Here is a 15,168-nt window from a genome sequence, read left to right on the forward strand (position 1 = left end):
GATGCGGTCCCGAGGACTTTTCTATCGCTTCAGGGGTGTGGGTGTGTGTGTGTGTGTGTGCGTGTGCGTGTGCGTGTGAAATGTAACCCTGACCGTTTTACTTGCCTTTTCTTAAATAATCACTCGTTATTAAAATTTTGATATTTCGATAATACCTCAAGTGTATGGAACGTATGCTTAATTTGTGAAAATTTCTGTCACTGTCCATCTTTATTATGTGGGTTTAGGGGCGCGTAGATCTAGGTTGTGTACAGAACTTTTTTTTTTTTTAAGCGGAAAATTAATTATTTTCAAATTAATGCATTTATAGTGTGTATACAAACAATATGTTTTTAAATACAATTATGATTACTGTAGGCTAATATATGTAGCAGGGCATTCAGTTACTTTTGAAAGGACAAAAATAAGGTGTCTGTGTATTTCATTAGACTTTAACTTTGCCAGCTATAAAAAAATCTAGCATTTCCTCACGTTTTACCACTGATTTTTAGTGACAGTCGATATGTATGGGCCACTGGCGATGACAGTTTACACCCCCCCCTCCCTCCCTCTCCCTCTCCCTCTCCCTCTCCCTCTCCCCTGCCGTGTCATACCACACCAACTCCCCTCCCTTCTTCTCACAGCCACCACACCCATTTAAGTTGCATTTTTCAAAAAGATCGTGAGCTAGACTTGAGCTGAAAGAGGGGGGGTTTCATGACCCTTTAAGTCCTACCAGACGTTTAGTACACTACATGCTTTTAGCCAAAGGAACTTTACATTTACAGTACAATGATTACAGAGACAATGCAACTAGAGCAACCTGGGGTTAAGTGTTTGGAGTTGGTAAGTGGGCAGCTGGTTTTTATTAACCACTAGGCTACACCACCCACAGAACACAAACCATGAAAAAACAGTGAGAGCAAGAATGAGTTAGTTAAACTGGGTATGCATGTTACAGACCAAAGTCAGCCAGCTTTAGCTCCCCACGGTCGTTGATCAGGAGATTCTGGGGCTTGAGGTCTCGGTGAAGGACTTTACGTCTGTGACAGTAGTTCAGACCTCGCAACAGCTGAAACAGGAAGAGCTGAGAGGGGAAAAACACACACAGGTGAATGAATAAGTACACCATCTCTGATTGCCATGTGCAGCACAACAATTATGAGAAAAAGAAATGAAAGATATTTGTCGAAGTTTTACCTTGACATTGTGCATATGAATGCAGTTTCCACAATCATCTAGGTACTGTTTCAGGTCTTTATCCTAGGAGACAAAGGAAGATAAAGATTAGATAAATAAGCAAAATGGAGTTATATTCATTTCAATCATGACAACTCTCTGAACAGTTTTAGCATTTTATTGAAAATGGCAAGGTAAATGTATTTGGTGTTGGCGGACTAGATTCTGCTGCTGCTGAGCAAGTATAGACTTGCTAATGCTAATAGATACACAAACACATAACACTGTGAGCATGCAAGATATTCTGCTGCATAAATAGACACATCAATCGTGCAGCAGATCAAGGCAGCTGGAGGGTTTCAGAGAAACTCTATTAGTGGGCTCACAGCAAACAATGAACCAGACTATTAAATTGTTGAGCAAGGCTCACATTGGCTGCAGGATCAGCAGAGGCCAATCAGTTTGTGCAATGCGGTAATGATGGGATTGCATGTAAAGGACCTATCAGCCTGCACTCTTTGAGGTTTAATGACTGAATTAAATACATAGTGAATGTGTGTTAAATGCCTGCTACAGACTGTGCGAATTCGGAAATCCTATAAGATCATTACAAATCACACTGTATGACATGGATATAATAAACTTGGGTACGAGATGTATGTAGACTGTACGATGATGATGACACCCATTGAATCGTAAGCTACAAGGCAAGTTAGTACAGAAGAATAAAACGTCATCGGCATGCGCTACTGGTAAACAAATAGAGCAAGATGTGGTTTTTATGTGCACTGAAAAAAAGAGGGGGAAGCAAAAGAGGAGTATATGAATACGGTCATGGCTAGGGAAAAGAGGCCAACTTGGTAAGCCGGTTTTGCAAATGGAGCTTGAAGCAAGTCGTTTTAAGTTTTAGAGCCATGTCGGGTTGATCAATATGCCATTTCATGTTGCATTTTTATTGGCTAGTCAGTAGATGTAGGTCGTAGCAGCAAACACACTGTGAGATGATCATGCTAAATATCTGACATTGTCAGAAAATTATCGCAGACTATCTTTGGTCGCAAGACAGTGACAACGGCCATCTTTGAACCTCTCTCACTGTACAACGTAGGACCAGCATTTAGGAGCCACGACCACAGAAACCTCCACGATTGGTCATCTTTCGTCTGGGACAGCCCAAAATCGCACAATGTGTACCGGGAATTAGGGCAGGAAATCCAAATTTTTTTGTCAGTCAAACCCCCAAAAATATTTATTTAATTAAAAATAAATAATTTCACAACATTTTTGCATGGTCCTGGTTCATGGTCAGAGTTTAATTACATTTGAATGATTTTTAAGTGTTATATTCGATTGATTATATTCTAATAGTTTAAGTGTTTTATTCTGATTGGTTTTATTTTAAAATTATTTTAATTTAACATTTTATTATTTAATTATTAGCTTTACATTTAGTTCTGATGTTGTCAATTTAAGATCCTAGTTTTTTGCACCACTTAAGCTGAAGGAAAGATATGCCATCATGTATGCCACGTTGTTTGCACAAGAGTAACTTGACTGTAGTTGAACTACTTTTAATTATGAGTAGCATGCAGCTTGGCAAGCTACAGTTTCCAAACAGCTTCTCCTACACTGGTGTGTGGATGACTGCATGTGTGAGATCATGAGCACCCTAAAGAGTGTACAGAGTGCAGTGAAATACTGCACATGTGAGTGACTCACCAAGTACTCGAACACAAGTGTAAGAGACTTCTGAGTGTGGATGATGTCGTGAAGAGTCACAATATTTGCGTGTTTCAGGTCCTTCAGCAGAGACACTACGGAGACACAGAGACAGGTTATTCCTCAAACACGTGACCTCTAGTACTTCACATGCCTTTATGAATATTCATTGAAAAATGACAAGGACAAAAACGACAAGCTACACAAAGTTAGTCTGAAGATGCAAAATCAAACATTTATATCTGTTATGGTTTGCCAGCCTCAAACAACCTGATTTTTGCAGTTTAATTTTCATTATTGGTCTGGGTGTGCTAGGAAGAAGCTTTGAATAAACGTCAGAGTACATCAAACTTTATTCAAAAGAGCACAAAAATCCTGCTTTCCATATGACTTGAACAAAAGCTGTTGATAGTGAATTTATGGATTCACCGGCTAATTTAGAACCTCTCACATATATGAATACAAATGTCTGTCACTGCGCAAGCATGTGGGAAATTTGGGGCAGTAGTTTTCAGATCTAATTTTAGTGTCAATCCACTACGGCATGCTTGTAACTCACCTTCTCTAATGGCAGTGCATGGAGCTCCTTCCTCGTGCTCCAAACGGATCTCCTTCAGAGCCACCAGGTTATCCGTCAACTTACTGCGGCCCTTATATACTGTAGCGTAGGTGCCCTGAGAGAGAGAAAAAGACATAACGCAGAGGAACGTGACTATGGTGCTTTAAAATGCTGTTTTGGAACAGAGCTACTGTGAACAACTGGCTGTGAATAAGGGTTATTATCATTAACGAAAACTATTAACAGATCTGTTAATCATTTAAATACAATTGAAACAAGTAAAGGATAATCCACGGCTAGCTGTGCATTAAACGTTTTTAATGCACGACGTGGAGGCAAAGAACCACCCGACGTGAAGCAGCGCTTCATGCACAGCTAGTCGTGGATTATCCCAATTATACCATGGTAACTTGCCAGCATTGACAACTTAAAGCTGTTATGCAGTTTGCAGTGCAATATTTGAACTGAAGGGTAAAAATGATGGTTATTTTCATACGTTATGGTTTGTTAGATGTAGCATTCTGCCCGCTTTATATCAGAGTAGTGCGTAAGATTAACTGTATTTGAATGAATGAATTATAGCATTTATTTGAGAGAGATAAGCATTAGAAATGAGAGATGTGTGTGTGAATTACCTACGTCTGTGAAGCTGTGAGTTTAATTACTTCAAAACGACTTTTATTAATAAATTAGCTTTGCTACTGAATCGCTACATTATATTTATCAGCAACGTGAGGGTGAACACTGTTCACCCTCACGTTGCTGATAAATATAATGTAGCGATTCAGTAGCAAAGCTAATTTATTAATAAAAGTCGTGGGGCAGTGTTGATAAGATTATGTGCTGCCAAATGTTTATGTGTGTGCACGGCATGATCTCCGATCTCTGTGTGCGAGTGACCTGTGAGTGCGCTTCAATGAACCAGCGCGTAAATATAGAATGGCGATTAAACTGACTTGGAACTACCTGTGCATTAAATGTTTTTATTGCACACCTTCCAGCCAATCAGAATCAAATATTCAGACAGACCATGGCGTAAAATATAATTTAAATATTAGTTGAAAACCTTAAAACTAAACAAACATTTTAATAGCTTACCAACCAACTAAATAAAAACTAAATGGATATAAAAATAAATTTAAATAGCAATATTTAAAAAATAACAGTAATAAACTAAAAAACTAAAAATATAAAGATAAAAGCTAATTCAAAATATTATTGAAACTATAATGAAATAAAACAAATGAAACTACTATAAAGAAATAAAAACTAAAATAACACTGCTGTGAAGTTACCTCCCCTAGTTTATCCAGTTTCACGTACGTCTCCAACTTCCCAAATCCAATCTCTGACTGCAGACACACAAACACAAAAAGTATGTCACAACATGGTCCTAAAAAGCAACACTTAGCACAGGGATACAGGGCAGAAAATTTCAAAGGCATTCATGTGAACTCATTAAAATGCACCCAAATCACACTGCTCCCGTTTCAGACGGCTGCGCTGTGCTGGTCGCAGAGGTTTATATAATGCACACAGACAACATGAGCTTAAATATCCCTTCCCAAAATAAATTGGGAACAACTGAAGTATAACAAATGAAGCGTTTAAACGCATCACAGACCAAGCGTGTGTCAACAGCACTGAATTAACATCACGGTCTGGGTTTATACATCATATCAAGGGCAGCTGAAGTTGTAGTATTTTATATGAATGAACTGAAAACATGATTTTGACATTCTGTTAAGAATATTTTCCTTTCAAATGAACACAATAAAAAAAAATTAAATTCTATAGGCAATTTACAAAATAATCATATATGATTTAATTTAGTAAGTCTTTCTCATACATTTTAGAGGTATTATAAAAGCATCTGCCGAATGCATACAAAATTTTTTAATAAAATGTTATTAAAATAAAATAAAAGTCCCATAATGATCCTAAAACTTAGGCTTAATTTTCTTCAAAGAAAAATAAAGCTGCAGCATTTCTTCTTTAGATTTTTGGGGCTTTAATTTATGAGCTTCACTCTTTTTCCTATGACACTCAGGAACTAATATTTTGAGAATGGTCTCAGCAGCGAGACATGCCATGAAAGTCTGTGTTGTCTGTGTGTTCGCAATGATTACAAAGCAATGATAATGTGACCATGAACAAACAAAACTAGTCAAGGAGAAGAGAAAAAACACTCGAAGAGAATGAACAAGAGGAGGAGGAGGAGGAATGAGGCTAAAAGGCATGAAAATGGAAGTCCAAAGAACTTATAATTTAATTTAATAAAATATGATATATTGAGTTATGTTACAAAATTTATTAGACTAGTATAGGATATGAGCCACATTAAAAAGTGAACAACCTCATGAAAAAAATTTGATTTGAGCTGAAAATCATAACTGGCCATAAAAAGAGACAGGAAAAAAAAAGAAAAGAGGTTTACAGAAAGCAGAGAGAGAATGATGGGAAAATAAGAGGGAAAACCAATGGAGAGGCATTACCAGCGATACTCTGCGTAATCTCCGGCTGAGCGGTTTGTCAAACAGGGGGCTGTTGAGGCTGAATTTCTCCAGGTAGCCATCAGGAAGCCTGATATCGGCAGGCAGAGACAGACGTTTATTTATGTCCTGAGAGGGAAGGAGGAGGGGAAAACCATTATTAGTTAAGGCCTAAAGGTTCTGTTACACTCCATAACAGTATTAACCCATCTGGCCTGCAGGCTCATGCTGTGGAGCATTTTCAGTACCCACAATGCACCATTAGTCATACGCAACTAATGTACCTTCAATAGCAACAAACAAGCTAATGGTTATTATGTGGTACACCGTTCACTGTTTAATTCAAGCAAACAAAACAAAAACAGAAGTACGGAAAATTGTATGTTTTTATAACCCAACATGTCATGTATTATTCAGAGCGTCACGCTCTAAATATAGTGGCTAGAAAAACAAGCCATGCACTGTTAGAAACGTGAACGTACCTCTGAGGAAATTTTGCGACTAGGATTGTTTCTCAGACGAACTCGGACAGGGCTGTGCACCTCATCTGAGGATGTGGCCGAAGCCTGATCGCTCTCTCCATCTGAACCCATTTTTACATCCTCGTGGACGATTTCTGTATTTTCAGACACAACCACACACACAAAAAACATTGGCATGCTATGCTGACGTCACAATGATGCAATTTATTGAATAAATCAAATGTAATGTTTCTAAACGTCTCTCCGCTTCTTCATTATTCTATTTTAAAACACGCAAGTAATGCTGATGTATGATCTGTGAGCCTGCAATTCTCCAAATGCATCTCTTACACATTTAGCTGTCTGTTTCTCGCATCTGATGCATTTATAAGACTCGGAGATGCAAACCACTACAGCTGAGGAACTACTTAGCTGCTCTGAAAGGAGATCCGTCTCGTACCCACACAAAAGGAAAAAAAAATAGAAGTCATTATCTTGCACTCTCATTTATTCACTCGCTGCCCCATCCCCCCCATTAAATCATAACCCAACCTCCCACCCCCACTCAGCCTGTCTATATCCGTGTATAACAGCGCAGTGGTTCTCAAATGGTTTTGCTTCAGGATGCAGATTAATAAGAAATAAATCAGAATAATTCAAAACAAATGTCCTAAAAAACAAAAACTCGTCACATTTCTCTTGAATTTCCAATAGTTTCATGCTCTTAGTAGCCAATAACAGATGTAGATTAGGTTTTATATTCTTTTATCTCGTTTAATTTTATTTATGCTTTGAGGATGATGGCATGTAAACCCACATTTATAGTCTTATTTTTTATGTTTAGTTTATAATCGATTGTCTTACAATTCTATGATTTATAATCCTATGATTCATGTTTATTTTATTTACATCATTACCACTTATTTGTATTCTTTTTTACTTCATGAACATCACATTGTGTTACTGTCACTGCATATATTTTGTGTCAATTGCTTGTTTACACTTGTAAAGCACTTTAAAAATTGCATTAGATTTGATTGAAAGGCGATAAAATACATTTTTGATTGATGTAAACTTTACCATTTTGGAATCGGTCTAATTTTCCATCAAGTGACATTTGTGAATATACAAAAATATTGAAGTGTCTGACTGGACGTACGGACTTTAACAACAAAAGATATGGGAAATGTTTCTTTCTTTCTCTCTTGATAAGCATATTTATTTTGCTATCCTAATTATGCACAATTATACGGTTAGTTCAATGTTTATTATTTGCATTTAGCACTGTTTTTCCCTGGGTTGCAACCCACCAATTGAGAACCACTGTAATAGTGTATGTGTCTACGCTGCATTATACGAGAGTCCAAGCTGTGCAGTAGAGTTGGGAATCAAGAACCAGTTTCATTTTGTTGTAAGAAAACACGGCGACCGAATGATTTGAGGATCAGTTCCGTTAACCATCTGAAACGCTTGCAATCTGCCAACAATGTGGATGGAAACTCCTAATAAAATCAGCAATATAAGCATTATATTGCACATCTTATTTTCATCCAACGTGCATGTGAAGCAACATTTAAGCAAGTGATTTATTGCTTCTCGCAATTAAAAATTCTGAGTAATGCGCTTTTTTCAGGATACATATGCGTTTGTATACATGAATTGTATGAGATCATTTTAGCAAAATAGTAATGACAGACACAATCAGAAACTGATTATATAACAAAAAATATATTATTTCATCTTTGCTTCCTATCTCTCTTCAACCTACTTTGAATCTAGCGGATTTTGAGTTAAAGAGAAATAAAAACAGAGAAGTTGCTTTGTAATCTCCGGCTGTTCTGTTCTGCAGAAATTATCTAATTGTTTGAAAACAGGCCTTTAAGGGAAGTGAATGCAAAAGGAATGGTTTCTAAAAGAATCATTAACAGAAGCGATAAGGAACATGGAATCGGAAGCAATAATTCCTGACGATTCCCATCCCTACTGTGCAACTTCACACACATCACACTCTGGTCCTCTGTGTGCATGCGTGTTCGTGCGTGTGAAATGTACCGAGGCGTGTGGTGTGGTTGAGATAGGAGCTGAGACTGCGGCCCAGGCTGCGTGGTCTGCGCAGGGCGCTGCTGTAGGACTGCAGGAGGGAGTGCATGCTGAAGGAACCCCCCGAACCTCTCACTGAACCCCGCAGACCACCACTGCCGCCAACTGGCATGGCCTCTGGGAGGGAGGAGAGGGGAGGAGGAGGACGACACACAGAGGAAATGAGGACGAAGGGGAAGGGGGGAAGGGCAGAGAAGGAGCCGGGAAGGAGAATGTAAATGTGGCGGGACACATAATGGAATTGAGCATTATGGGTAGGGGAAAGAAAAAGGAGCAGAAGTGAATGGAAAAGGGGTGCATAAAGAAGATTATCGTATTATGGAGATAAAAAGAAAAGAAGTGGTTGGGAGTGAGTGATATGGTTCGGATGAAATGGTAATGTTGGGTTGCAAGTGTTTGCGATTAATAGGGAAGAAGGAAAAGGAAGAAGAAAAACAAGGTTGGAGGGGGAAAGGTTACAGGATGAGAAGAAAAAAAAAAGAGGAAATATCAAAATTAAAAACAGAAAGAGTCAAATTTTAGAGCATGCATTCATTTTTCCAAAAATGTTATTTAAAAAACAAACAAAAAAAAAGAAGTTATTTAAGGATCAATTTACAAGGAACATCTTCAGTGTTAGTAAATGAGGTTCAAGGGCCACAATTAAGCAACGACACTGATAAATTCATTTTCTCGCTGCCGGTAATTGTTTCTAATGATGCTCTGCACTGTGGCGGCGATTAAAACGGCACACAAGGGCATCGATTCATCAGCATATGAAAGCCAAATGCATTTCAAATTTGTGCAGGGTTTGGAGAAATGCCAAAACGCACTACAAAAGAAAGCGATGGATTTGCATAGTCAATATGATGATATGTTGGCATATGGTAATTAATTACAACATATAGCATGTACATATATATTATCAGCTTGGGTGAGACGGTTATGGAGATAAGATGTGAAACTGAAGCTGTTTCGTTGAAACCGTCGAGATGAGCAGGAACTGTCAGTGCAGTTAGCTTGAGATGGGAAGCCATGCTGGAAGACGCATGCTGATTGGTCAGAGGGGGTAACAGCAGGCAGGAGACAGTAGCTTAGCTCAACGCACACAGAGCCATAGCCAGCCCTGACAGATTGGCTTTAAAACTCATTTCAATGTTTTAATGCAATAACCGGATCACACTTGCAGGCAACACGTAGGGAGGCGGAGGTGAATGTATGCGTTCAATAACGAATGGCTGAAGGACATTTCCTGTGTTCGATAAAAAGATCTGGTTGAGCTTTAAAACCACATGGACTGAAGCGTTCTAGTTGATTCTAGAGTGGATCGGGACTTATTTACAAAGTCAACTCTTATTTACTTGTCTTATATGTTCATTAGTGCATGCTACTCGTATATACAAATTTGTTTTCATCTTTCATTAAAATACTTACAGTAATTTTCTCTGTATTTAATAATAACCTAATATAATCAAATCATGATGGATAAACTCATGTTCCTGCTGAATATTCTGCTTTGTTTTCTATTGCATGCTGTCAGCAAAGACAGTCTTTTTTTTGTCTTTTTCATATTACATTTCAGATGCAAGCTCACAACTTGGGTAAAATGTAATTTCTTTTGCCGTGGCGCTGTAGAATCAGCAGAGGTGCAGCACCTCCACTGAACAGTGGCACAGGAAACACTGCTGTAAAGTAAAAGCACTGTATTAAAATTCATAGCTACTCTGTTCCAGAATTACATCATAGCTGAAGTAAAATCCACAAATCTCTCATTAAACCATAAGCATAGAGAGGAAATTAGCAATTCAACTAAAACTACATCCTTTACACTCAACATGCTGAGATTTACAGCACTCGTCTGTTGACAGAATGAATGTTCTTTTTGAAGTCTGGCCATTAGCAACAATTCTGGCCACTTTCTGGCTGCTATTATATAAAAACCCTGGAACAGATTGTACAGATGGCGCTGAATTTGAGCCGTTTTCATCCCCTCCGGTAAGAATGCTCTCTCTCTCTCTCACGTACACACAAACACATACACACTGGTTATGAGAGTGTGAAATATTACATGCCACAGAGTTCATGCACATCCCAATATTGGGAAAGAATGACTAGCACGACCTAGAGATGAAAGGTAAGTATGTTGCAAATGTTTGGGTTAGATATGCTTTACCACGCTAACTTTGATTAGTGATCATAAAACAGGTAAGTACAAGTTTGCACATTTTCTGCATTAATTGCATCTGTGGAATTATGGCCCGTTCACACCAAGGACGATAACTGTAACGATAATATAGTTCTAAAAAAAAATCTTTCTAAATATAAATAGAACAGCAGAGTTCACACCACAACTATAACGATAATGTCACTGAGAAAAGATATCATTGGAATCACATTCAGAATAATTTTTTTTCCCCACTGATGAACAATAAAAACATGACAGCCAATCAGAATCCATCCTGCTTTAAAGAGCTTGAGCATTTAAAGCAGCGGACGACAAACCTTAAGTGCATGCTTAGAATAAACAGAACGATATTGTGCATTGGTGTGGACGCCAATAAAGTTATTGTTATAGTTATATTTAAAGTTATCGTTCTTGGCGTGAATGGGCCTTTAAACATGGTCAAATTTGTTAATTAGTTAAAAGTAGCACAATAGTCAAATTTTTTAATAAACAAAAAAGCAAGGGACGACTTTGAGTTCTTAGGAAATCTGTGAGTTCTTTGGAAAGAACTCACACATTCATTTGAGTTTTTTGGAATGCTGTGGAACGTTCTGTGGAATTCTGCGGAACATTCTGTGGAATTCTGCAGATGCAGATTCTACGCAGGTTTACTAATAAGCTAATAATGCAATAATCGAAATAAAACCGAAATCACAACATGGCTTAGTGCAATTATCAAATTGCTAAGTCAGTGATTTAATTAAATAAATAAATAAATATAGGCACTGTATTTTTCAGAGTGAACCCTGAAGACAGTCATAACTATTAGTATTGTCATTTTACAGTTGTAATGTAAAATAAAAGATTAAATTACTATTTTACTTAAATACTCAATTTCTTTATTTTACAATGAATCATGCAACAGTAGTATCACTTTCTTTTTATATAATAATTTTAATAAATTTCTATCATTTTATTTAATCACAATAATGATAGTAATAATAAAATAGTAATAAACATTAATTTTATAGCCTTGATAAGCATTTTAACGACAAAATTGTGCAAACCTGGAATTCTTTTAATCACAGTTACCAGAAAAATCCCAATTCGATTTTTCCACAAATCGTGCTAATCCCTAATGGCCACTTTTCTATGCTTTACTGGTTAAGTGTTCAGTAAACCACTGTATGCCGAGTGCGTGTGGCTTCCGTGCCGTATTTCAAGAAAGTGAACGTTACTGTACCGGAATCGCTGTGCGCCCCTGTGTCCTGAGAGCTGATGGTCTCACTCATGCTCTTGTCCCCGCTGTTACCCCCTCGCAGCGTCAGGGACAGCTGCCGCTTGATCTTCCTCATGCGGTCCATCAGTGGGGGTAAGGGGGGCCGAGATGAGGGGGGTGGAGGGGCTGCCACTGTTCAACCGCCCTGTCGGAGACACACAAACACACAAACAGGACGTTACAAGCTGCTTCCTGAGACATTTGATATCTTCCGTGATTACCGGACAGAGCAAAGTCATGCATTTTCAAGGACGCCGTTCTCTTAAGACTGTATGATTGAATATATTATGGGATAAATATTATCTTAAGATTATGGGTTAACAATGATAAGACAAATGTGGAGCAGAGAGGTGATTCAGAGGACAAATTTCTTTATTTCATAAGCACTGAACTTTATTTGAGCAGATGGCACTGAGAGTAGACATCAAAGCGAGAGACAGTAACTGGAAGAGGTCACACCTAAAATAAACAAATCACACAGTCAACTGTAGTTGCACACATAAGTAATAATTAGCAAGTGTTTTCACACTCGTCATTTTAAGTGAGATTGTTTTCATTTATAAAGCAAGTGCTTCACGGATTGCAGACATTGCGGAGTCAAGTGTATTTAGGCCGGAAATGCAAGTAATCCGACTGGGAGACTCACAGAGAGGTGCAAACAGAGATCCATTAAAACTCTAAGAGAGTCTTGAGCAGGGAGAAAACACTAAACACATGTTAATGATCACAGAACAGACTTGAGCATGAACATTCATCTCAGTTCAGTGAAGTTCAGAGAAAACAGTGCGAGACTATGGGAATGTTGAGAATGGCATTATTACTATTTTGCAGTATGCACAAAACACACAGATGACCCGCTACAATGTGCAGTGCACATAAGCAGAGCACACCGAGTGGGATACCACAATGCAATGCACTCGACAGTCTCGACTTGACCTTCCATTTGCAGTATGACAATAGAATTGAACGTGATAACCATTATAATCTCCTTCCTGACTCCTACTGTATAATTAAAAAGAGCCTTTCCGGTTATGCTTTTGCAGTAATGGTAGCTACAAATAATAAATAGCAGAAATAAATACTGGTAACGTCTGTATATGCTAGGCTTAAAGGTATTTTAAGATAGCAGGCTAATCAGTTAGGGCATGCCAAGCTAGCATGGTAGTATGCTAACAGGCTAATAAGCTACCAGTACATTAAATCTGTGGTATTTCAGTTTTGGCCGTCCCTAAATGTACACCGATTATTTTAAACATGCAGCATACAGTATATATACACGGAGGTAGTTTTCCATTCAACACATTCAGCCTGAAAGAGAAAGCTAAATTATCCTCAGTGCTTGTGGGGAACACGGGGGCTTTCTCTTTAGGAACAGCCAAAATGCCAGAAGGTTTTGCCTTTCCTTTAGACTAATCACATGCTTTGGCACAAAGATGGGCAACAATCTCAACTGCAAATCCAAGCTTTGGGTCCTTGGACTTAATGTGGCCCCACTAACAAGTTGCCTGAGGATGGGATTCTGACACTTTTCAAACACTTGTTTCCTGTGCAGATAGATATCATGGTCCACACTAACAGTTAAACACTGTTATTAACAAGTTAAACACAGGCCATATGTTCTTTAGAAATATTTCCTTAAGATTTATTGTCAGAGTTGTCTGAACATCTGTGAGATATGATAACGCTAACAAACCACTCAAAAGTAAAAGGGCATTGAAGCTCAGGGTGTGTTCACACGTGCCATGTTTGGTTCGATTGCACTGTTAGTGCGGTTCATTTGAATAAGTGTGAACGCTGCCTGGTGCGCACCAAACAAGCGGACCGAGACTGCTGAAAAGATGGGTCTCGGTCCGCTTCCAAACGAACTCTGGTGCGGTTCGACTGAAATATGAATGTAACATGGACCAAAGACAGAACATGATGTCACCCGATACAACCCTAAAAAGGACAGTATGCTTAAGCATACCTGGTTCTTCTCATCATGTAATGGTACGTTGCCCATTACAATTTGGTAAAGGCGTTGGAAATGCTGTATGCTTGCAGCACATCTTCGTTTGTGAGTGACGGAGAAATTCCTGGTGCTGTTTTGACTCCTTTACACACTTTCTCAGCTGGTAAAAATACGACATGTACATATATCCAGCAAGCGAATTTAGCCCAGCACACAGCATTGTTTTGGATGTTCAGCAAGCTCCATTCCATCGCAAAATATTAGGGGTGTAACGATACACTCATGCCAAGATGCGATACGATTCACGACACTAAACTCACGATACTTTACGCCAAAATAAAGAAGAGGGTTTTATTATTATTACTTCTAAGAAATATGGTACTAGCAAGTTAAAAAAGATGTGGGTTGATTATAATGTTAAATTTAGTATGGACTTGGGAGGTGGACTTGAATAGGCTTGGACTTGGTTCTGGTCCCCAATGCATTTTTTTGTTTTTTTTGCACTCTATCACGTATTACATAATGTACACCCTATTCTACTGGTAAAATCAGAAATTTGGCATTATCAGGACTAGTGTTGCACGATATACCGGTACTAGAAAGGTATCGCGATACCCTGCTATTAAAAACGATACGATATTAACTTTTATTAGTACCGGTACTTTAAGAGTGACAGTGAAATAATAATAGCAGTATTTCTTAACTTGCGTAGCTGTGTGACAGCAGGAGTCAGGACGTGTACATTCACTAAACAACGGAAGCAGAACAGTAAAATATATACGCGCAGCACTTGACAAAGAAACTTGCAAGCATGAGAAAATAAAGCGCAGGACGTGCTCGCGCTGCCGGGCTCAGACCTGAAGCGCGCACACACGCCGTTCAGACAGCATACGATCGCGACTTCAGTTCTCTTTCGCGGACTATTAGGTTTGAATAGTCAAAATGCACGTCCTGGCGAGTATTCACGTAAACACAGTAGGGTATGTCTTTAGTGAACGTAAACCGTTAGTAAAAATAAATCGTATATGTTCCAATGTATTGGATACGTGCAGGTCTTAAAGGGCCGGACCGGCAGCGTAATATACTGTGTGATTAATGTTAATCCAACAACAAAAGAAAATAGACAGTCACCCAATGCTTGACTGAATAAATTGAATCTATTTATTAAGAATCAGTCTATAGTTAATTTATAGAGTGAAGCTGAAGACCTTATTTTTTTCAGCTACAAAAGGTCTATTTAGCTTTCAAAAAAGAAATTAAGCACTGTTTATTTTATTTCTCTTATAGTATTTGTCATATTGTTTGT

General features: G+C 38.3%; 1 protein-coding gene across 2 annotated transcripts in view; it reads right to left on the bottom strand.

The window, feature by feature from the left end:
- Nucleotides 1–15,168, bottom strand: part of cdk16 (cyclin dependent kinase 16) — a 35,058-nt gene that overhangs the window by 14,000 nt on the left and 5,890 nt on the right. The window contains exons 2-10 of one of the 2 annotated variants that reach the window (XM_082189165.1): nucleotides 11,876–12,056; nucleotides 8,442–8,606; nucleotides 6,411–6,544; nucleotides 5,932–6,057; nucleotides 4,732–4,788; nucleotides 3,437–3,551; nucleotides 2,878–2,972; nucleotides 1,180–1,242; nucleotides 943–1,066 (exon numbers count right to left, since the gene is read on the bottom strand). In XM_082189165.1, the coding sequence (XP_082045291.1) occupies nucleotides 943–1,066; nucleotides 1,180–1,242; nucleotides 2,878–2,972; nucleotides 3,437–3,551; nucleotides 4,732–4,788; nucleotides 5,932–6,057; nucleotides 6,411–6,544; nucleotides 8,442–8,606; nucleotides 11,876–11,996 (1,000 nt within the window). In that variant the 5' untranslated portion in view covers nucleotides 11,997–12,056. The remainder of the gene's footprint in view (nucleotides 1–942; nucleotides 1,067–1,179; nucleotides 1,243–2,877; nucleotides 2,973–3,436; nucleotides 3,552–4,731; nucleotides 4,789–5,931; nucleotides 6,058–6,410; nucleotides 6,545–8,441; nucleotides 8,607–11,875; nucleotides 12,057–15,168) is intronic. The other variant, XM_082189166.1, reaches the window with a different exon arrangement.

This window comes from Leuciscus leuciscus (assembly GCF_965113295.1).
Source record: "Leuciscus leuciscus genome assembly, chromosome: 13".
Taxonomy (NCBI): Eukaryota; Metazoa; Chordata; class Actinopteri; order Cypriniformes; family Leuciscidae; genus Leuciscus; species Leuciscus leuciscus.